Source organism: Giraffa tippelskirchi, chromosome X (genome assembly GCF_054371585.1).
Source record: "Giraffa tippelskirchi isolate mGirTip1 chromosome X, T2T-mGirTip1v1.2.pri, whole genome shotgun sequence".
NCBI classification, from domain to species: Eukaryota; Metazoa; Chordata; class Mammalia; order Artiodactyla; family Giraffidae; genus Giraffa; species Giraffa tippelskirchi.
In genome coordinates, this window is record NC_137289.1 from 34,915,277 (window position 1) to 34,939,031 (window position 23,755).

The following is a 23,755-nucleotide window of genomic DNA, read 5'->3' on the forward strand; positions in this document are numbered from 1 at the left end:
ACGTGGTGATTTTAGGGAATTTGTGGTCAGGTCCTTTTTCTGTATTTTGCTGTTCTGTATTAATGTTTATGAAGGCAGGATTTAATGGCTTCATTATCTGAGGTTTGGAGATCCTGTTCCCCTGATCTTTCTTACCAAGAAGCAAGGCCACTTGCAGCCACAAAGATTTGTTCCTTACCTTACTAATGAATGCTCGCAGTGAGGCAAAAACATGTTTCAGCGACACTTCAGACTGCCCATTTTTAAGAAAAGCAAGATGAATATCAAATACTTTTTTCATTAATGGGTTGTGACCATCATTATTTAAAAGTTGACTCTAGAAAACATAAAAAAACTTTTTTTACAAATAGTTTATGCTGCTTCCCCTAAAATGAGAGAACATTTTATACCTGTTCATCAAACCACTGCTTGCAAAATAACAATAAGAAGCTTAAAATAATCTAAAAACATTTGTGCCATCTTTCAACTTGGAAATCTCAGAATACTATAAAAACTAAATCCATACTTAACAGCCTACTTTTAAATAGATGAAAAAAATTATTTTTCCACTATACCACAGCAAATACAGAACTATTATGGGAAGTGTATTTTCTATTAACCAAACCAAATTGCATCTTAATTAAGAAATCAGTAAATTAAAAATGGATACACGAAAACTAGCCTTTGTATTTCTCTGATGGAAACAAAGTAATGTAAGAATTAAGGAAAACATCAATTCTATTTTAAAAGTTTATTATCCAATTTGTTTTTAAATGTATGTTTAGTGTATGTCTAGCCACTGGCGACAATTAAACCCTCTAAGAGTAGAGATAATAACAGGTATCACAATTGAAAGACTACACAAACTGTTTAAAGGTTCCTTAGATACTAATCAGGAATAGGCTGCAGAATCTCTTTATGAAATATTAAATTTGTTCTGATTAATGTGCAACTCAAATTCATTTTTTATTGTGCCAGTAAATAAGACATTTTATTTCAAAGTTTGCACTCTTATTCCTTCCTTCTGTTCAGATATTTCTTAATTTATTTAACATACATCTCTTGGTAGATGACAGGCATTATCCCAAGTGCTTTAGAAATATGAACTCACTTTTTTATGGTGAGACTAGAGGTGGAAAGGGGGACTGCATATGGGCACCAAGGATCTTTTTGCGATGATAGGAATGACTGGATTGTAATGACTGCACAACTCTGTAAACTTACTGAAGTAGAGATATAAAACAAACTAGAAATTGTAGAGAAGTATCTATTGGTTTGTGATCTTTTCTGTTTAAAAAAGAATGCATTGAATAATGTCTTCAGCTCTGCTTTCCTATCCATAAAGAAACTAATTAGCAGGTAACAAGCTGGCCATAAGTAACAACAAAAAACCAAAACCATATGCATATTTGTAACAGATTTAATGGTAACACTGATAGCCAGAATCCCAGAATGGTGCTCCATCTTTCTGGCTCCTCCCTTGGTCTACTTAAAAGCATGCTGCTGCTGCTGCTGCTAAGTCGCTTCACTCGTGTCCAACTCTGTGCGACCCCACAGACGGCAGCCCACCAGGCTCTGCCATCCCTGGGATTCTCCAGGCAAGAACACTGGAGTGGGTTGCCATTTCCTTCTCCAATGCATGAAAGTGAAAAGTGAAAGTGAAGTCACTCAGCTGTGTCCAACTCTAGCAACCCCATGGACTGCAGCCCTCCAGGTTCCTGTGTCCATGGGACTTTCCAGGCAAGAGTACTGGAGTGAGTTGCCATTGGGTAGTGGTTAGAAGCAAGGACTCTTGTGATAACTGGCCAAGATCAAAATCCTCATCTGCTACTGACTACCTATCTGACATTAAGTTCCCTGTGAGCTTCACTTTTCTCACTTTAAAATGGGAAAAATAATAGTATCTACATCACAAAGCTAGTGTGAGGATTAAAGGTGAGTTAATATTTGTCCTTTTAAGTTTATTGAGGTATAATTTACATACAAAATTTACCTATTTTAAATTTATGATTCAATTATTTTTAATAAATTTACAGTTGTGCAGTCATTACAATTCATTCATTCCCATCATTTCAGAAAGATCCTTGGTGCCCATCTGCAGTCCTCTTTTCTACCTCCAGTCCCACAATAAAAAATGAGTTAATATTTCTAAAGCACTTAGGATAGTGCCTGTCATCTAACAAGAGATGTATGTTACATAAATAAGAAATGTCTGAATAGGAGGAAGAAATAACAATGCAAACCTTGAGATCAAATGTCTTATTTACTGGCATAATAAAAAATGAATTTGGGTTGAATTTTAATCAGAACAAACTTAATACTTCATACAGAAATTCTGCAGTCTATTTCTCATTACTATCTAGTTCAGTTTTCCCTTATAAGACTCTTTGAAAAGCATAGGCCGGGTTTCCATAGTAAATCTGGAGGCCTGAAGCAATTAATTGAATTACTTTGAGAAGGGGAAAGAAAAGAAAAAAAATCTGTGTAACTCAGACGAAGAGCCAGCAAGAGTTTTCACTTATGACTTCCCCTACTACTGTTACCTCACATTATGGTTATATGGGCTCCCCTGGTAGCTCAGATGGTAAAGACTCCACCTGCAATGCCGTAAACCTGGGTTCACTCTCTCAGTTGGGAAGATCCCCTGGAGGAGGAACTGGTAACCCACTCCAGTATCCTTGCCTGGAGAATCCCAGGGACAGAGGAGCCTAGCAGGCTACAGTCCATGGGGTCGCAGAGTCAGACACGACTGAGCAACTAAGCAAAGCACATATAGTGTTTATTCAAAGCACTCTAACATCCATTATCTCATTTTACACCTTCAACAACCCTGCAAGGTAACTGCTTTCAATTTCTTCTTCTTATATTTTTTAATCCTAGCAATAATGATTTCTACTGAGAGGCAAGCATCTGAGTAAAACCAATCAATCCCTGACAAGGGAGGCCAACCAGCCAGCCAGTCTGCCTGGACATCACCTGGCTTGACAAGACACCTCACCTCAACAGGTATTTGGACAGGCTGACTCAATCATAATTTAGGCTAAAAATGACTGGATATTTCCTTAAAAGTATGAAAAACCCTGTTTTTACGCACAAAAATAACAGAGAAGGGAAATAAAGAACAAATTATTAACAGTCCAACTCTCTCATTTTAAGGATGAGTCTCATGACTTCTTGAGGTCACACTAGGTCTGCCACTCAAGTTTTGTAACTACTCACTAGGAGCTTTTATACTGCACTAAGCTTCATCTGTCAAGTTAATTTTTGCATATTTTCTTTACAGTGATACCAATTGAATTCTAACGTTTCATTTTTACCTTGAAACACTGAGTGAAAAATGATATGGTATCTAGCACTGTTAGGGAAACTTCCGTAGCAGTATTTCCTTCAAGAAGTGCCTGATGGAAAATGTCTGCTTCAGTTGTTGAAGAACCTGAAATTTAAAAAAAAAAAAAAAGGAAATTAAAACTGTATGACACAGGGATTCACATAACAGTTTTGAATGATTTTTCTCTCTCAAAGACTCAGAGAGCGAGATAAGCAAAAAGACACCAGGCTCTCAATACCTGCAGACTTAATGAGTTTCACTGTACTTACTCCTTAATCAAATACAGTCTGGGTTAATCAATTCTGCTATTTTTTACTTCAGCTCTGTACCAACAGCTCTGCAACAAATAAATAGGTGCCAACTTCTTTGTAGACAAGATGTGAGTGATGAACTAGGTATGGAACTAAGAAATAACATGGGAGGCATTTTAGGCTGTGCTGCTAATTATATGTGCAAAAATGAGAAATCATACAAAAGCAGCTATGTTACGTACAGTGGTTCCCTATGGCCTGATGTTTTCAATGATGCCGATGGTATGACTTGTTTCTAAATCAGAAGGAAAACAAAACATCTGGGCCAACTGAAAGACATAGGTTCTTTACATTGTTACAAGTGACAAAGAACAAAGCTGAAGGCTGTACCACTTGCATTTTTTTTAAAGGTCCTGAATCTAGTAGCTCAGCATCCATCTGCTCAAGACATTTGTGTTTATTATTAGTTCTTATCGCAAAGCCAGTTCTGCTGGCTTCCTCTTATGCAACCTTCAAAGGACTGTATGGAAATAAATTTTTTCTCACTCTTTGACTTTTTATTAAGATTTGCTTTTCAGAGGATAGCTTTCATTTATATAACCCTTTAGCTTCCTCTTTGTCTTATTCAACTTGTCAATATTTCAACCTGTGTGAAATACGTCTCTGTCAAAATAGTATTTCCAGTGCTCTGATCTCTGCAGACAGCTCAGCATGGGTAATCCCTTAAAAATCACTGAATGAACAATAGTCACTCTAAACAAATATTACATATACTATTATATTCAAATGTCATTATTTGCATTAAAGTATGGATAAAAGATATTGAATGTAAAATAACATAAGAATAATAATTCAATGGGAAAATTAATTTCCTTCATATTAAACTAAGAACTCACTATTAACTAAAATTGCTAAAAACAATCCATGCATATTTGATCTTATATTCACATATGATGAAATAACTGTAGAGAAACAGAGATGTGAAATGATCTCCAGCTGTACTGGTGTATTAGGTTAAATAGTATTAATGTCTGTTTCAAATGGGTACCCTACCCACATTTTGCACTTACTGTGATTAAGTGTAAATGAACTTTCTAGGCTACTAAGATGCTGAAGCCGGGCCTGCATTATTCCTGATCTGTTTCGAAGAGCTGGCATGGTTTGCGATTTTCGGTCTACTCCAAAGTGTTTTGACAGCCAGGCATCATGCACCCTAAAATAAATGTTAAAGTTAGGAAATGGATTACTCTAATACTGTATCGCGATGTTACATTTTTTTAAACTAATAAATGACTAGGTTTCCACATAAACACTGTGCTATCCTCAATATTCTACCAATTATTATTTGGCTTAAATGAGACATCACTGGAAATTGTATGATGCTTACTGTATATTTAAAATACCTTATACTACAAGAATATAAGTAAGGAATTTAGAGAGAGTTTCTTACTTTCCTTCCTCTCCTCAAAAATATCAGACAGTGGACAATATATCAGAGTGGACAAATATCAGAGTGGACAAAAAGATTCCATCTTTATCTCAGGAGATAAGGAAAGGCAAGAGTCAGAGAAAACAATGAGAGGGACACTCAAGAGTTGACATGGCAGAGGGTGGTTTCCTGGAGTCAGATATTTAAGAATGAGCACCTATCTAACCTGTTTCTGGACCGGAGTTAAACTCGGATCAGAATTTTTTACTCTACAAAGATGTCTATTTGCACATTTTTATTTTATTTTCCTTTAATTTTAGGGTTTCATTAAAAAATTAACAACTAGGTAATTCAGGGACTGAGAAAGAAGAAGAGTTTGTCCATTCTCTCGTAAACACAGAGGGCAGGTCACCAGAATCTTAGAGGTTAAGGTTCATGGTGGTAGTTACCATGCCAGTTCCCAACGAGCTCCCAGTGCTGGGAAGACAACAGAAATCGTCACCTGAATTATTAGGATGTCCCAGAGTCTCAGCAATAAACCTAATCCAAACCACCTCTTTGGGCTTCCCTCATAGCTCAGTTGGTACAGAATACGCCTGCAGTGCAGAGACCCCGGTTCGATTCCTGGGTCGGGAAGATCCCCTGGAGAAGGGATAGGCTACCCATTCCAGTATTCTGGCCTAGAGAATTCCATTGACTATATAGTCCATGACACCACAAAGAGTTGGATACGACTGAGCGACTTTCACTTTCTTTCAAACTGCCTCTTTAGTTTTTGGAAGTGCCATGAAATTTACTTTAATAAAGAAAATAATTCTATTTAAGTTCCTTTAATGACTAACTCTACCTCTGAAATATATCTTATCAAAATAAGCAAGTAATCTTTTCCTTAAGATCCCACAAACAGTTTCTTAATTATTTATTTCACAAAGACTTACAGCAAAAAGAAGAAAGAAATATAATGCATGTTGCAGTTACTGTTGGGGATTTCTGTTTACATTACTAACTGAGGTGAATATTGATAGGTTGTAGACAAAAGTCGGAGAAGGCAATGGCACCCCACTCCAGTACTCTTGCCTGGAAAATCCCATGGATGGGGGAGCCTGGTAGGCTGTAGTCCATGGGGTCGTGATGAGTCGGACACGACTGACTGACGTTACTTTCATTTTTCACTTTCATGTATTGGAGAAGGAAATGGCAACCCATTCCAGTGCTCTTGCCTGGAGAATCCCAGGGATGGCAGAGCCTGGTGGGCTGTCGTCTCTGCAGTTGCACAGTCGGACATGACCGAAGCAACTTAAGAGCAACAGCAGCAACAGTAGTAGACAAAAGTACACACCTGACAGTTGTCCTCTCTTGACAATTTCTTGCCCTCCCCTGGATCTAGCCTTTTCTCACATCCTTCAGAAGAGACAAGCATCTGTTCTAGGATTAGACCAGAAACTATGCACGTCAGTCTAACCATTACCCTTTGGAAAACTTCAAAAAAACTTATCACTTCCCATCAGGTTAATTTCACCTTTGAGTTGAGAAGCATTAGATAAATCATGAGTATCTTAAGGCTAACTCAAAAAGAAGCATCTAGGTTTTACATGGCATGATTAAGACTGCCCTCTGTTGGAAGAGAAGAAAAAAGCGGAAATTGCAGTGCTGTGGGAATTACCTTGCTATATTTCTTTTCCCCATGTATCTAAAGTGGAATAAACATACTCTAGAAAGAAAAAACAGTAGCATGTTAGTACTATATTACCATACTTCGCATTTTAACAAATAATATTTGAAAATTCATGTGTTACAAAGAATGGCCTATTTAAAATCATATTACAATAATATGTTTTGGTATACACAAATAAGTATACAACCACCAGCCATATTATATCACTCTACATTTATCTGCTACAATTACTTCAGCACAAAAACGTCTCAGGTCTTCACATACAATTCTAATGACATATTTTTAAAAAACGTATCAATGCAAATCATCCTTTGAGCTTTATAGTGTGTGTCACAGTAAAGGTCTGTAATATAGTCACTAACACCTAAAAAGGTTCTTAAGCCCTAAAAATTGTGGCAACTGCTATATTTTTTATAATGGCATTAAGCCACTTTCTAGTACAGAAAATCCCAAACATACAAAAGTAGAGAGGACAGCAAATTAAACCCCACGCACCCAGCACCCACCAGCTTCAACAGTTATCAACTCATGACCACTCTTGTTTAACTTCTACCCCAAACAGGTCCTTTCCTCTCCCTCTACACTTACTACCTCCTCTATGTTTTTAAAGTAAATCCCCAACAACGTCATCTATTTTCATTAGTGAATATTTCAATATAATTAGAGTAGTTTTTTTTTAAATCCTGTTTTGTTTGCAAATATTTTCTCCAAATGTTTTGCTGGACATGCACATACAATATCATATATGTGTACTATTTATTTTACAATTTATTTAGAAATTACACATCACTCTAATTTTTCTTTTAGCTTTCCAAAAAACAGCTCAGCAAACAATATAGGACAACTTCACTCCCTCCACTTAGGAAAAACTGCTAGCTTTTTTCCCTCAATTACCTTGGAATATACACACACACACACACACATTTCTGAAGTGTGTAGAATTACTCAGCTCTTTCTAAGGGTAAACATTCTAAACTCCAACATTTAAGGGGCTCCATTAAGCCAGCATCTGCTCTAAATGAATGATTAGGACAGCTGGTGCCACTTCCAGTTTTCCAGATAATACAAAGATTCCTGATGGTCTGCAAAGATGGGCTATTATTAGCTAGAGTTTTCTATAATATCACAAATATTTCATTTCCACGTTTTTCTTCTATGTATGAAGAAGCTATATATCAACCTATGAACTATGAAAATAGTTTAATGTTCCTACATTATTTACAAATACACTGATGAAAACAAAAAAGGAGTAATATTTCATTAACTATAAACATTAAGCTCCCCAAAATAAGAGGAAATTTTATGAAAATAAGACAACTTACTCTAGAAGTATGAGAATGTTTATGAGCTCCTGGGGAGATACTTTGTTCCAGTAACTTAAGAGTGTATCTGAAAATGGAATAAAGTGTTACAGCTTGAAATAGCAGAGACCATAAATTTATAAAAAAAAAGAAAGAAAGAAATAGCAGAGACCATAACAGCAAATATTAATAACACAATGAATTCCAAAGTACCAATAACTTTAGTTTCAATAACCATCAACTCATAACCAGTTCTGTCTCATCTGAATCCTGCCCTCTTATCTCATCTCACTGCCCAATACCCACACTACACTCTATTGAATTAATTCCAAATATACTGCTTAATCTGTAATTATTTTCAACTTTAACAACTCTTTTTATTTACTTTATACATGTTCTTTTCGATGGCTTCTCATCCCTGAAGACAGGAAGTGAAGTAGACCTGGGGTTTTTCCTAAAATTTTATGCAAGATGGTGCATTTATGTGCATTGTTCCGAAGGCAGGGTCAAGCACCTTTGCCTGCTACTCAAAGGGCTCGGGGAACCAAAAAGTTTGAGAACTTGAGAAGAAAAGTGATAACTTATTTTCCTCTTTCTCTTTGGATTATTAACCCTGAAGTCCTAGCAATATACATACATACCACACAGATTCATGGAACAACGATTTTAGATATAAAAGCCCCTAAACCTATCACATATACTTCCCTTTTGAGCTGTTCTTTTTTTTAACTTCAAACACACTCACTGAAACTTTTTTAAAAGAAAAATATTACCCCCACTTAACATTCCATTTTTTAACCTATTCAGATATTGCTAATGGTGTCAGCAGTTTCACTTCTAAATTTTAAAAAGCAAGTTTATATTGTAAAGTAATTAGTCTCCAACTAACATAAATAAATTTATTAAAAAAAAACAAAAAAAGTGATCAGTTACAGAATTGCCAGTCTCCCGAGAGCCTCTAAATCTCGGAATGGACAACTAGGCAATGTTGCCTAAATGGAGGGGTGACAGGGAGGAAAGAGTGCATGGCTTTTGACTTCATGTCTAACTTACCAATGACCATGGGTATTTGTGGTTTTCAATGATTATAAAATACTGACTGTCAGGAATAAAGATGCTACAAAAGGGTCAAATTAACTTGTTTCAAAAATAAAGCAAGGGGTAAGTTCCAAGCGCCCCCCCCCTTTTTGTGACGCACTTCAGCTCAGAGGGGCTTTCCCAGAAGCCACTGCGTTTCCGGTCTCTCTAATCCCCATTCCGGCACAGGGTGGCTTAAGGTGCCATCTTCCCTCCCTTGTGCCTTTGCTCTTCTCGGCAAAAGGAGGCTGGTGTCGCCTTCCAGCCCCCTACCTGCGTCCTGTCGTCTACCCCTGAGCCATCTTTGATCCATCCTCTCGCCCGCCGGGTGCCCTGAGACCACTTCACAGGTCTGTAGAATGGGTGAAACTCCTGTTTGGTCCGCGGCCCAGTTCTAGTCAACGGCCCTTCCGCCATTTTTTGTTGGTATCTGTCTCCAACTGTTTCCCAATCCCAGTCAGGGAATCAAGATGGAGGAGGGAGAAGTGGGTGGGGAAGACAGGGAAAGTGGGCAGAGGTCTTCCGAAGAAGATAAAATACAGGTTAGCCTCTGTGATGTGTCTTCTGAAGATTTTAAAGAAACCTGGATAACACTAAAAGAGCTCCATGACAGAGAGCTATGCCGACTTCAGGGAAAACTAACCAGTTTGAGGAAAGAACAATTGTCAGACGGGAGGCAGACAGGCTCCATATCCAGAATTAAAGATTTGACGGAGCAACGGAGAGCCCTGAATGACACTATCGATGACCTGCGAGGTCAGTTAAACGCCAAAGTATGTGATCACTGTACAGTAAACGAAACGTACAGGAATACGCTACAGCAAGAATTTTATGATATCCAGCAACAAAACCTGAAGTTTATTGGTGAGCTCACAGCAGAAAGTAATAAATTAAGAGAAGAAAACAAGCAGCTTTTGGCTAGGCTCAACAGGAAACAGCAACAGTTTCGCCATTCTTTTTCTGATAGTGATGACGACTTCGTCCCTGGGTCTCAAAAGAGCGAGTCAGTTATTTCGATGAGGGACCCTCCGCCTGGACCTGAGAGGCGTGTGGCTGTCAAACGGAAAACGCAAACGAGTACCAAACAGATGAAATCTAGAGGGAAAAAGAAACAGCCTCACCGTTCCAAGTTTCAGGTTCCATTTTGCAGTCAGGACCTCTTTGAGGTACCAGAGAGCCCTGAGGAGAAGATTTCCACTAACAGCAGTGAGCCTATCGCAATAAGCAGTGGCAGTCAGAAGTCATCTAGCACTGTTTCTTCAGCACCTACACTCGGCCCTCAAACAGTGTATGGAATTCAAGATGACTCCAGCCTTCCTGATGCCGGGCTTGGCCATCCACAAAGCAAATCAATTTTCACACAGAGGACCTCCCCACAGAGGATCTCCACACCACAGCCTGGAACTGAGACTGATTTCCCTTGGAGCCTTTCCAGTATTTCTCCAGGAGAAGAGCCACCTACTGAAATATTATCTGAAACTTCAGAGGAAAGTGTGATTGATTTTAGCAAAAGCATATTTTCTCCTGTTACACGGAGAGACGAAAACACCACTATACGTCTATGTCCTTTAGACTCTACTTCAAGACCTGACATGCCAAGAAGACCATCATTTGATGTTTTTCAGGTTGGAATGAGAGAGAGCAGTAGCCAGGCATCCTACAGTGAACAGTCCACAGCAAGGAAGAAGACCCCACAGAGGATCTCCACACCACAGCCTGGAACTGAGACTGATTTCCCTTGGAGCCTTTCCAGTATTTCTCCAGGAGAAGAGCCACCTTCTGAAATATTATCTGAAACTTCAGAGGAAAGTGTGATTGATTTTAGCAAAAGCATATTTTCTCCTGTTACACGGAGAGACGAAAACACCACTACACGTCTATGTCCTTTAGAGTCTACTTCAAGACCTGACATGCCAAGAAGACCATCATTTGGTGCTTTTCAGGTTGGAATGAGAGAGAGCAGTAGCCAGACATCCTGCAGTGAAAAGTCCACAGCAAGGAAGAAGACCCCACAGAGGATCTCCACACCACAGCCTGGAACTGAGACTGATTTCCCTTGGAGCCTTTCCAGTATTTCTCCAGGAGAAGAGCCACCTATTGAAATATTATCTGAAACTTCAGAGGAAAGTGTGATTGATTTTAGCAAAAGCATATTTTCTCCTGTTACACGGAGAGACGAAAACACCACTATACGTCTATCTCCTTTAGACTCTACTTCAAGACCTGCCATGCCAAGAAGACCATCATTTGATGTTTTTCAGGTTGGAATGAGAGAGAGCAGTAGCCAGACATCCTGCAGTGAACAGTCCACACCAAGGAAGAAGACCTCACAGAGGATCTCCACACCACAGCCTGGAACTGAGACTGATTTCCCTTGGAGCCTTTCCAGTATTTCTCCAGGAGAAGAGCCACCTACTGAAATATTATCTGAAACTTCAGAGGAAAGTGTGATTGATTTTAGCAAAAGCATATTTTCTCCTGTTACACGCAGAGACGACAACACCACTATACGTCTATGTCCTTTAGACTCTACTTCAAGACCTGACATGCCAAGAAGACCATCATTTGGTGTTTTTCAGGTTGAAATGAGAGAGAGCAGTAGCCCGGCATCTTGCAGTGAACAGTCCACAGCAAGGAAGAAGACCCCACAGAGGATCTCCACACCACAGCCTGGAACTGAGACTGATTTCCCTTGGAGCCTTTCCAGTATTTTTCCAGGAGAAGAGCCACCTACTGAAATATTATCTGAAACTTCAGAGGAAAGTATGATTGATTTTAGCAAAAGCATATTTTCTCCCGTTACACGGAGAGACGAAAACACCACTATACGTCTATGTCCTTTTGACTCTACTTCAAGACCTGCCATGCCAAGAAGACCATCATTTGGTGCTTTTCAGGTTGGAATGAGAGAGAGCAGTAGCCAGGCATCCTGCAGTGAACAGTCCACAGCAGGGAAGAAGACCCCACAGAGGATCTCCACACCACAGCCTGGAACTGAGACTGATTTCCCTTGGAGCCTTTCCAGTATTTCTCCAGGAGAAGAGCCACCTACTAAAATATTATCTGAAACTTCAGAGAAAAGTGTGATTGATTTTAGCAAAAGCATATTTTCTCCTGTTACACGCAGAGACGACAACACCACTATACGTCTATGTCCTTTAGACTATACTTCAAGACCTGACATGCCAAGAAGACCATCATTTGGTGTTTTTCAGGTTGAAATGAGAGAGAGCAGTAGCCCGGCATCTTGCAGTGAACAGTCCACAGCAGGGAAGAAGACCCCACAGAGGATCTCCACACCACAGCCTGGAACTGAGACTGATTTCCCTTGGAGCCTTTCCAGTATTTTTCCAGGAGAAGAGCCACCTACTGAAATATTATCTGAAACTTCAGAGGAAAGTATGATTGATTTTAGCAAAAGCATATTTTCTCCCGTTACACGGAGAGACGAAAACACCACTATACGTCTATGTCCTTTTGACTCTACTTCAAGACCTGCCATGCCAAGAAGACCATCATTTGGTGCTTTTCAGGTTGGAATGAGAGAGAGCAGTAGCCAGGCATCCTGCAGTGAACAGTCCACTGCAGGGAAGAAGACCCCACAGAAGATCTCCACACCACAGCCTGGAACTGAGACTGATTTCCCTTGGAGCCTTTCCAGTATTTCTCCAGGAGAAGAGCCACCTACTGAAATATTATCTGAAACTTCAGAGGAAAGAATGATTGATTTTAGCAAAAGCATATTTTCTCCTTTTACACGGAGAGACGAAAACACCACTATACGTCTATGTCCTTTAGAGTCTACTTCAAGATCTGACATGCCAAGAAGACCATCATTTGGTGTTTTGCAGGCTGGAATGAGAGAGATCAGTAGCCAGACACCTTGCAGTGAACAGTCCACAGCAAGGGAGAATACTAATGGAGCTACAGGTGCAGCCCGTGATGCTGATAAGCCACAAGATGAGACCCAGGCTTGCACTTCGGGGTCTTCAATAAAGAGAAAAGTCAAGATACAGTTAGAAAAGTGGGGGAAGTAGCTTTCTCTCCACCTCTCTCTTAAGAAGACTGCTTTTCTTTTCCAAGAGGACAGTCTTCCTGTCAATTCAGACCATTTAAAATTTCATTCAGACTATGTAACTGATAATTCCTGACTTTGAGTCTACTTCCCAGAATATAATATCAGGCAATAAAAAGTTGGGCAAATGACTATGACTTTGAAACAGTGACTTATTGCTAGTTAATAAAATTCAGCTACAAAGAAAGAAACTTAGTTTTCAGAATCCCTCTACTTCTATATAAAAGTGTAGAGGTCTATCTAAGTTGCTAGTATCTGTGAGTCAGTGCGTGCCATGCTGAGTTGGTTTAGTTGTGTCCTACTTTTTGGAACACTATGGACTGTAGCCTGCCAGGCTCCTCTGTCTGTGGGATTCTCTAGAAAAATACTGGAGTGGGTTGCCATGCCCTCCCTTCAGGGGATCTTCCCCTCCAGGGATCCAACTTAAGTCTTTTAGACTCCTGCATTGGCAGGCAAGTTCTTTATTACTAGTGCCACCTGGGAAGCCCTTATGAGTCAATAAGAAGGCTTAAAGAAAAGCCAAGAGAACACCTAAAAGGCGTGGACTGTAAGAGTTCAACCCTGAAATACATATAAAGTGAAACACTTACTGGACGTGACAAGGTAACTACAATACATACACTGAGAAAGATTCAGAAGCAGATATTTTTCAGAATAAAATGAGTATGACTTTATAGATAATATACAGCTTGACTTAAATTACAAAAGAGGTGACACAGACTGTATACTAGTTATTAAAATTTGCTTTTAAAAATCAAAAAGTGAGAGCAGAAAAAGGAAAAACCTCACTAACAAAGACCAACTATTTAGCAAGCAAGGTCAGCATTTACCAGAGGAGGCCTCAAGAAACAAAGCAGTTATGGTTTTACCCATAACATAAAGCAGCCAGTGGCTTGTCACTGGTTATCACAGTGTGTGTGTATGCACACATGTGCATGCGCTTGCATACATATGCAAGTGTGCACATGTGTACCTGAGTGGAGGAGGGGAGAACTACTCAGCAATGCATGTCCCTCTCCTCCTTCCTTTCTTCTCTCCTCCTCCTACCACCCTCCTTACTTTCACTGGGCTGTGGTGGTATTCAACCCCTTTTTTCTTTCCAGTTTGTTTTTTTCCTTTGTATCCTTGGGCCTTTAGAAAAAAACAAAGTTATTTGAGTGAATTCACGTGCCATTAAACTCACCCTTTTAAATAGAGCACAATACAGTAGTTTATATGGTATATTTAAAAACTTGTAAAGCCATCACCATAGTTTTAGAATATTTTCATCACCCTTAAAAAAAGCTGATACATAATCGCAGTCACTTTCTACATCCCCCCACTTTTTAGCTTGTGGGGAGACAATAAGCTGTGGCTGTGGTTGTTAATTTGATTCATTATCTCTTGGAATGAAATACCACCAGGTTTGAAAATTATTGCCCTTTACATGTTCCTTTTCCAAAACATGGAAGCTTATATCATAGTCTCAATAATCTTTGACTTTAATTCTAAATCATACTCTCTAAGTAGTTGAAGATTCTAGTTTTTAAAAGTGTTTTATTAATGTACTTTAGAATTAACTATTCATATCTAGCTTTTGATGTGTTTCAATCTCTCTGGCAAGTTAACTATCAACTCATTTTATGTTTTTATATCCTGCATTATTACAAAAAATTTTTAAAACAATACTGAAAACAAAATATAGAAAATAAGTAAAATTTACTGTATCATGATTTGACTTTTATTCCAAATCATACATTGTTAGTACTTGAAGATTCTACTTATTTAAAGCTCTTTTATTAATGTATTTTAGAATTAACTATTCATATCTAGCTTTTGATGTGTTTCAATCTCTGTCAAGTTAACTATCAACTCATTTTATGTTTTTATATCCTGTATTATTACAAAAATGTTTAAAATATTATTTACTAAAAACAAAATAGAAAGTAAGTAAAATTTACTATATTATGATTTGACTTTTACTGTAAATCATACATTCTAAGTACTTGAAGATTCTAGTTACTTAAAACTGTTTTATTAATGTACTTTAGAATTAACTATTCATATCTAACTTTTGATGTCTTTCAATCTCTCTGGCAAGGTAACTATCAACTTACGTTTTTATATTCTGCATTATTAAAAATGTTTAATATTTAATAAAAACAAAATAGAAACTAAGTTAAAATTTAACTACTGTATTATGATGGTCAAAACCCGAGTGCTTTTATGTTCTTCATTTTTGCTTGCTTTTTGTTAAAAGAATATTTATTTGGCCACACAGGGTCTTAGGTGCAGTATGTGGGATCTATTTCCCTGTCCAGAAATTGAACCTGGGACCCCTGCATTGGCAGTGGAGTGTCTTAGCTACAGGGACGTCCCTGAGTTTTTTGTTTTGTTTTGGGGGGGTCTTTGGGGTGGTTTTATGATTGTTTTTTTGGTCCTCTTTGAGCAAAAGTAGAAAAGGAAGAAAGAGGAGGAAATTGTGTAAACAAAGGTGATACTTGGAATGAGATATAACCTGATTTTACTTCCAAAGGACATGCAGTTTATGAAATCCTTTGCTTATATTCTATTATATATGGTAAAGAGGAAATGGTAAATTGGCAATAATAAAATTATACATCAAGGTAAAGAGAACAGAGCCTGGAAAAGAACCTGACACCATAGAAATCTGTATAATGGTCCTAGGAAGATAACAACAGCATTCCTTGCCCTCAAAGAATCCTTCCTGTCTTTTTGTTTGCTTTTGATTTTGTAAATCCTGGGTCAAATAAAAGATATAGTGTTAAATATGACTTTTGGTTATTGTTATTTTCTTCTGTTTACATTGGTCATTCAATGCATTCTATGCTCTGCAGGAAAAAAATACTCTAGCACTTCTAAAACTATTGCCTCACTTTAGTAAGTAAGTAAGTAAGTGTTAGTCGCTCAGTCGTGCCCGACTCTTTGTGACCCCATGGACTGCAGCCCACCAGGCTCCTCTGTCCATGAGATTTTGCAGGCAAGGATACTGGAGTGGGTTGCCATTTCCTTCTCCAGGGGATCTTCCCAACCCAGGGATCAAACCCGGGTCTCCTGCACTGCAGGCAAACTCTTTGCTGACTGAGCCACAAGGGAAGCTTTAGAAACTAATTTTAAAGAAAAAAATTATTTCAAAGAATCAAACCTGTATGATGGAAAAGAATTTATTTTAAGTTAAAATATAGGAACATTCTAAGGTCAAAGTCTTCAAAGTTCTGTTTCTAATGTGCCTATGTCTTACATGCAGATGATGGTCAAATATTTGTTACATGAACTTGTGAACTTGTGAGGATGGAGTACAATCTATGATTAATATGCTGTTAACTCACCTTCAGAAATCATTTTTACTATATACAAATAGCACATCAAGAGGCTTTTGATTTCATATTGATCCAATCGGTTATACTGGGATACACTACTCCTTGTAGAACTCTGCCGAGTCTGTAATACAAAGATAGGGCTTTTGTGAAACAATGCTGGTATTTTAGCTTCCAGTAGCCTTTAACTCAATAACTATTTTAATTAGTCCTGTTTGTGAAAATTCTAAGCATGTCACAGATACCACATTTGGAAGGTGAATGGGATGAATCTTTATTGCTACTGCACCTAGTAATATCACTGGAAATTATCTTGCAGTCTTCATCAAGATATGGCCATGAATATACTGTGTATGTTTCCTTCCCTAAGTCCTGTGTTTTAGTAAGGAAACGTTTTAAATCATATGTGGGTATTCTAGGAAAAATAGCTTTTATGTCAAAGAGAAACTTACATTTTAAACTTTTTAACTTTAATCTCTCGTTAAGAGTTTATTAAAATTCAACTTCTAAATAATAGTTCAGAAAATCTATCTTAAAAGGCAGCTTAATGATATTACAAGATAATTTTACTAAGAAGGACCCATTAATACTTCAAAATTAGAGCCGCTACAAAGTAGTGATGTTCCTATTATTTAGTGACTTTTGTTAAAATATCAGTTAAGCATGACAAGATCTGACTTATTCAGGTATTTATATGAATACAGTAATAACAATCTCCTAAAGAATTTACCCTTGTTAGAAACCAGTGCTTTCAGCAGAGCTAACCTGGGCTGAAGCTATACACTTACTAATGTAGGATTTACTAAGAACTTTTACTTGGAGCAAAACATCTAGGTTCTGAATGCTTGCTAGCTGTGTGACTACTGGCAAGTCATTAATCTCTTTGTCTTTTGTGTGCCTTACCTATGACAGTGTCTGTTGTCTTATTTCTAAATGGTGTGAAATAAGAACTTTATGATTAAATAAAGTCCATGGGGTCGCAAAGCATTGGATATGACTTGGTGACTGAACAACAACAACAATGGGCAAAGACTCAAGGGAGTACATATAGAGTATATATAGAGTGGTTCTTAAGGGGGTGATTCCCAACCAGCAGCAGCAGCATCACCTGGGAACTTAGAAATACAAATGAGCAGCCCCCAGACTGACAGAAACAGGATGAAGCTCAGCTATCTATTTTTATAAAGTCCCCCAGATGATTCTGATACACAGTGAGAACACCGTGATCTACGAGAAGTGCTGAAATTAGAAAACTTGGGTTTAGGTCTGGCCCTGCCATAGTTGTGTGGCTGCCCTCAGTCACAATCCCAGATTTCATTTGTAAATTGAGAGTTGGAATTTATTATTTTTATGGACCCTTCTAACTAATTTTATATGGTTCTATGATTTTATGTAGCAGCATGACAAGGCTTTACTGGTCTAAAATGAGGTTTCTCTGTCTCAAGGCTGACATATCCCAAACTTGAATGTTAGGCTTGAAACAATCTCATGGAAAAGTTAGAGAATATATTCTGATTAAGTGATTCTGGGATGTTGAGATCATCAATTTGGGGACCTAATTTTTTCCATCCCAAGTTAAGGTCATTACTCTTGAAAAAAAAGCTGAATTAATCTTGCCAGGGAGTGATGTAAGTGATAAGGATAATTAGGCATTTTAAACTTGAACCTTCCCTCTCTCTAACAGGTTTACAGATTCAAAGTTAGAACTCTGAAAGATGAATACCTTATCCTCTATAAACAGTTTTTAAGATATCCAAGTAGCAGCTACCAGGATAGGAAGGAACTGCTACATTATGGGATACTTTTTACAGATATAGTATAGACTACAGGAGAGTAGAGAGCCCCTTATTTACATAAAAAGAAAGATTGTCATAGTTAAAACATCACCAGGGTTAACCTATATATTTTAGGGTCTTACATTTTCACCAGTGCTGCCCTGATCTGGAAATCCGGTTGCTCCTTCTGGGATGAGGGAACCTCTTGAATCTTCCCTCTTAATTCCATGTCCATTTTGAAAAGACCCACAAGCTGGAAAAAGCCAAGTCCTTGTTAGCAACAGGAAGAACTGTCAAAAGTAGTTTGAAAGATAAGTACTGGGTTAATTGGACTTCCCAGGTGGTGCTAGTGTTAAAAACCTGCCTGCCAATGCAGGAGGCATAAGAGATGCAAGTTGGATCCCTGGGTTGGTAAGATCTCCAGAAACAGGGCATGGCAGCCCACTCCAGTATTCTTGCCTGGAGAGAGGAGGACAGAGGAGCCTGGCAGGCTACAGTCCATAGGGTCACAGAGAATTGGACATGACTGAAGTGGCTCAGCACCGGGGTTAATTTAGGTAAAGTCACATTTTAAGAAACAGATCTTGGTCTCTAAAATGTGAATTTTATATACTATAAATAAACACCGTAGGAAGCCAAATAAAGTGTAAGCGATTTTTTTCACCTCAAAACACTTTTAACATGTATGAAATGACAAGAAATTCCTTGGAAGTCATAAAATAAAGGCAAACAATGAGAGATAATTTTATAGATCAGGAAACTTTGGCCCAGAAAAGGGAATTGTCTTGTCCAAGACTGCAGACATATAAGAGGATTGGAAACTAGTGTTTTTCTCATTATCCTCCATTTTCTTAGCATACTAAGCTACTTTTTATACAAGCTGAGACAAGGAAACCTAAGCAAAGACATGGCTACAAAGTGTGAGTCAGATTTTAATTAAACTTTAGTAGAGATCACGCTATGTATAGCTTTTATCACAAAATATTTCAAAAAATATAGAGAAGTATAGGGTACATTTCTAGACAGCCATGCCATGTATAATCTTTAAAGGAAGGACTTAATTACCAGTGTCTTTGTCAGTGCTCAGACTCCCTCTATTTGTAGGTGAAGTGAAACCACATGCAAACTCATCCCTGGATGCCTGTAACACAATGTGATATCTCTGTCACTTAAACAAATTTGTACACTAGGATAAGAAATCGGAATTAACAGAATGAAAGGGTACCCCAATTTTAAACAAAGCTCACTGTGAAAGTCTAAATCAGGTATCAGTACTGGTATTTAGGTGACTTCTCTTTTAAAAATGGATCCGAGTATACTGTTATAACTATGACCTCTGGCAAAGTGATACAAGTCTAGGTGGCGGTAAAAGCTGCAACTTGTGTGGTCTGAACATGGTTCCATTCTCCTCCTTGAACCAAAGGCAGTACTAGAAGGAGAGGTGTGACCAGAGGCCCTACATGAACTTGAGCTGCAAAAAAAAGAACAGGTAAGTAAAATATTTCCACATATCACTGGCGAATGTTGTGGAGTGAGCCTAAGCATGAGTGACTGTGAAGAAAGGCTCGCTTGACACCAGGTAGGTGATGCAGCATCTGCATTTAGCTGATTTACATAATTGGGAGTTACAGGCAATCAAGCACTCAGTGAGGCTTAAAAGCACCTTTCTCAGGAACCTAGGGCAGGCTTGACAAATCTGCAGACATTTGTTATGGGGAATTTCCAAAGGAAGCTGTGAGGAACACAGTTTTACCTGCCACCCACTCAGCTACTGAACATGTGATGGGGATCTTTGGCCATACAAAGCATGGAGTGGGGGTAGGGCAGGAGTTATTCACCCTACTGGGCAAAGTATAAAGTATACACCAAAAACAAAAAAAAAAAAACAAAGTATACACCACGTTTTAAAATGGTGACTGGTCAAATGGAGCATGTCTGGAAGACTGTAACCGAGAATGTAAAGGGTTTGAAACAACAAATGATGAAGTGGAGCTAGCTGTTCTGGAGAAAAATTTAGAAGGGACATGTATGAAGGGGTATTGTGTGGAGGTAGAAGTGGATGTGCTCTGTGTACCTCTAGAAGGCAAAATCAGGACAAGTGGATAGAAAATCATGTAGATCAAATGCAAGAAGGAAAGTTTTAAATACAACTATGGCAAAAGGTTGTTTTTGCCAAGTGGGAGACTGGTCATCTCCAACGTTCCTTGCAACTCTAAGATTCTAAGGGGAGAAGGAAAACACAGACGAACTATGATGAGTTAAAAGCCACTCACCAGAAGTGCTGAAACAAGGCTGTCAAAGGGAGGGAGAAGCGAAGGAATATAGTTTAATCCCTGGAGCCTAACATTTTGGAAAGTGAATGTTTTGTTCAGTTTTCCAGTTGAATAAATAGATGAAGGCATATAACAGCAGCAAATCTTAAAAACAACATACTGAGCACAAGGGATTCTTGGTGTTTCCTTGGACCTCATTACTCAAAGTGTGGTCCTTAGACCAGAGAGAGCCAAAAGTTTGTTTAAAATGTATAATCTCAAATTCCACCTCAGGGCTACTACATTAGAATTTGTCTTAATTCCCCAGATGATCTATATGCACATTAAGATTTGAGAAGTACTGCTACAGGAAAAAGTATACATTTAAAATGTTGTAAAAGGTGAATTATTGAGACCATACAGCATATGACCCTAATTCCAAATGCAGTCAATAAAACAAGATAAAATACCAACAGAAACACATGACTACTTACAGAATTAGGCATGGCTGCACAAGAATACAACGTATCTCGACCTGCTAATCGCTGTATATTTTCCAAAAGCAGTCCAACAAATGGGAGGTACAACTGTGCTATTTTGGCTTGTTGGTTCTGCAAAATAATTATCAAAAGCTTAATAGATATATAATATGTATATATTACAAATCAAGTTGGCTCCATCTATCTGTTTAAAGACTAAAAGTGAGCTAATATCCATAACAAATCAATGAAGCATGAGTCTATTTATACTCCTAGTCTCAAAACTAATTACCACAGAACTTTGTTGGTATTTGGATTTATATACAATATAGTCAAATCACATCCCTCAAGTATCATTACATAAAAGGCAAAAGTTTATTTTTTTAAATAGCAGTTGACTTATAAAGCAGATCATATTAGTCCTGTCCTTTAACTCCAGTGAGGGTTGAGTATGATAAGAGCAAGAATCACGTCTGTCTTGTTCACTGCTTCATCCTCTGTGCCTAGGCACATAGAATATGGTCACTATACATTGACTGAATGAATGAATAGATGGAAGAAGTAAAAAAAATTCCTTCCAGAAATAAGTTTTGCTTTGAGTCAAGCTGAAATTAAAATCATGTGATCCTGGCCCTCTAAATCAATTATACAAAATGGGAGATTGATATCTTTGTAAATATCCAAGTAAACCTGGACAATGGTAGTCTTAATTAATGTGGTACCTCTTATACTAATTTATGTAGTATAGACAGTCCTTGCCAGATGTGTATAATCATTCAAATCAGCAAAAAACAGTGGTAATGGCACATGAGCTCCCCTCCATATGTCAGCACTCTGGGAGACTTACGTAAGGCATCTACGGTACAATGGTTAACCAACAGAATTTAGATCTAAAGTATCTCTTAGTTGCTTTAATTTGCATTTATTCTTGAAATTGAACAATTTTTCATATGTTAATTGGCCATTTGTACTTCTCTTGTGAATCTCAGGAACTCTTAATATATAACATATATGTTCTAATATATAACCCTAATCAAGAATGTCTCTATCTCTAGGAGATTCTGGTTCAGTAGGTCTGGGCTGGGTCCCAGGAATTTGCCCTAGATGGTTGTGCGCAGAGGTTTGAGAATCACTGATCTAGTTCAACTTCCTGCTCAAGACAAGAGCAACCTGCACCTGCATCTTTGACAGATGATTAGTTTTTAAACTTCTTAAACACTTCAGCACTTTCAGAGGTTCTGTTAGAAAAGTCCTTAAGCTGTTCTACCTGCTAGATATAGTTCGGCCCTTTGGATCTACAAAGAATAAGTCCACTTCTACTTTATACAGCAACCCTTTAAATATCTGGGGACACATCACGAATTGTCTTAATTCACTCTTCACAAAGCTAAATAGCTGTTATTATTTTATTTTTCATATGGCTTTGGTTTCAAGAGTTTCTACCATCATCATCACCATTTTTTGGCAGTTCTCTAATTTTCCAGTGTCCTACTATGGTTTTTCCAGTAGTCATGTATGGATGTGAGAGTTGGACTATAAAGAAAGCTGAGCACCGAAGAATTGATGCCTTTGAACTGTGGTGTTGGAGAAGACTCTTGAGAGTCCCTTGGACTGCAAGGAGATCCAACCAGTCCATCCTAAAGGAAATCAGTCCTGGGTGTTCATTGGAAGGACTGATGCTGAAGCTGAAACTCCAATACTTTGGCCACCTGCTGCCAAGAACTGACTCATTTGAAAAGACCCTCAGGCTGGGAAAGATTGAAGGTGGGAGGAGAAGGGGACGACAGAGGATGAGATGGCTGGATGGCATCACTGACTCAATGGACATGAGTTTGAGTAAACTCCGGGAGTTGGTGATGCACAGGGAGGCCCGTCGTGCTGCAGTCCATGGGGTCGCAAAGAGTCGGACACAACTGAGGGACTGAACTGAACTGAGCTGACTTAATATTTGAGAGACAGTCTAGTCTAGGAGCACAGATTTTGAATTTTAGATACACATGAATTCCAACCCTCCTGTTACTAGTGACTTGATTGTGATCAAATCGCTTAACCATAGTTTTCTCTTTACTAAAAAGAGGATAATAACAGTAATATAAACTCATATGGGCTAATATTTAATACAGTGCCTGGAATATACTGAGTCCTCAATAAATTTTAGCTATGATTATTAATATTATAGCTTCTAAATGGGATTTCATTTCAGTTCAGATAGTGAGTGATTACTAGGGAAGGAGATACTACACCCTTCTTAGGTGAACAGGAACACATGCAGGAAAAACACATGCAGTCAGGGCAAATACATTAAAAGTTTTGCTTGCACGAAAGACAGAAAACCATCTAAGAATCTATTAACAGAAGACAGGTTAAATAAATAAAATAAGGTGTATTCATATGATAGCATACTATGCAGATTTTTTAAAAATATAGATCTAACCTTCAGAATATATTGTCAAGTGAAAAAATAAAAATACGTAATGGTTTCTATTTTATATGTGTGTGTGTGTATAGGCTTGTGCATGAATAAAACAGAAATTTATATAAGAAACTGATAAACAGGAGTTGCTTCTAGAGAGAAGAACTGAGGCATGGAGGTAAGGAATGAGAGAGAGGCATTTTGATTTTTTTTACCATGTATGTAGCTTATTATTGTAAAAAAGGGGAAAAAATGCCCACAGTCCAAGTAGAAATTGCAATTCTTTGGTTGTCAGTACCATTTGCAGTGAGTACAGGAACTGATATAGGCCCTGGAATAAATGTTAGATGTTGAACAATCTGGTTCTGAGCAGGAAAGATATCTCATGGTATGTATAGCAAATA

General features: G+C 38.1%; 1 protein-coding gene across 2 annotated transcripts in view; it reads right to left on the reverse strand.

Annotated features, from left to right (window-relative positions):
- LOC145536040 (dedicator of cytokinesis protein 11) overlaps window positions 1–23,755 on the reverse strand; it is a 201,815-nt gene that overhangs the window by 43,227 nt on the left and 134,833 nt on the right. For both annotated transcript variants that reach the window (XM_081564420.1, XM_081564421.1), the window contains exons 32-40: window positions 20,954–21,070; window positions 19,273–19,348; window positions 18,351–18,460; window positions 16,445–16,556; window positions 7,985–8,051; window positions 6,651–6,698; window positions 4,629–4,771; window positions 3,297–3,412; window positions 179–316 (exon numbers count right to left, since the gene is read on the reverse strand). In XM_081564420.1, the coding sequence (XP_081420546.1) occupies window positions 179–316; window positions 3,297–3,412; window positions 4,629–4,771; window positions 6,651–6,698; window positions 7,985–8,051; window positions 16,445–16,556; window positions 18,351–18,460; window positions 19,273–19,348; window positions 20,954–21,070 (927 nt within the window). The remainder of the gene's footprint in view (window positions 1–178; window positions 317–3,296; window positions 3,413–4,628; window positions 4,772–6,650; window positions 6,699–7,984; window positions 8,052–16,444; window positions 16,557–18,350; window positions 18,461–19,272; window positions 19,349–20,953; window positions 21,071–23,755) is intronic.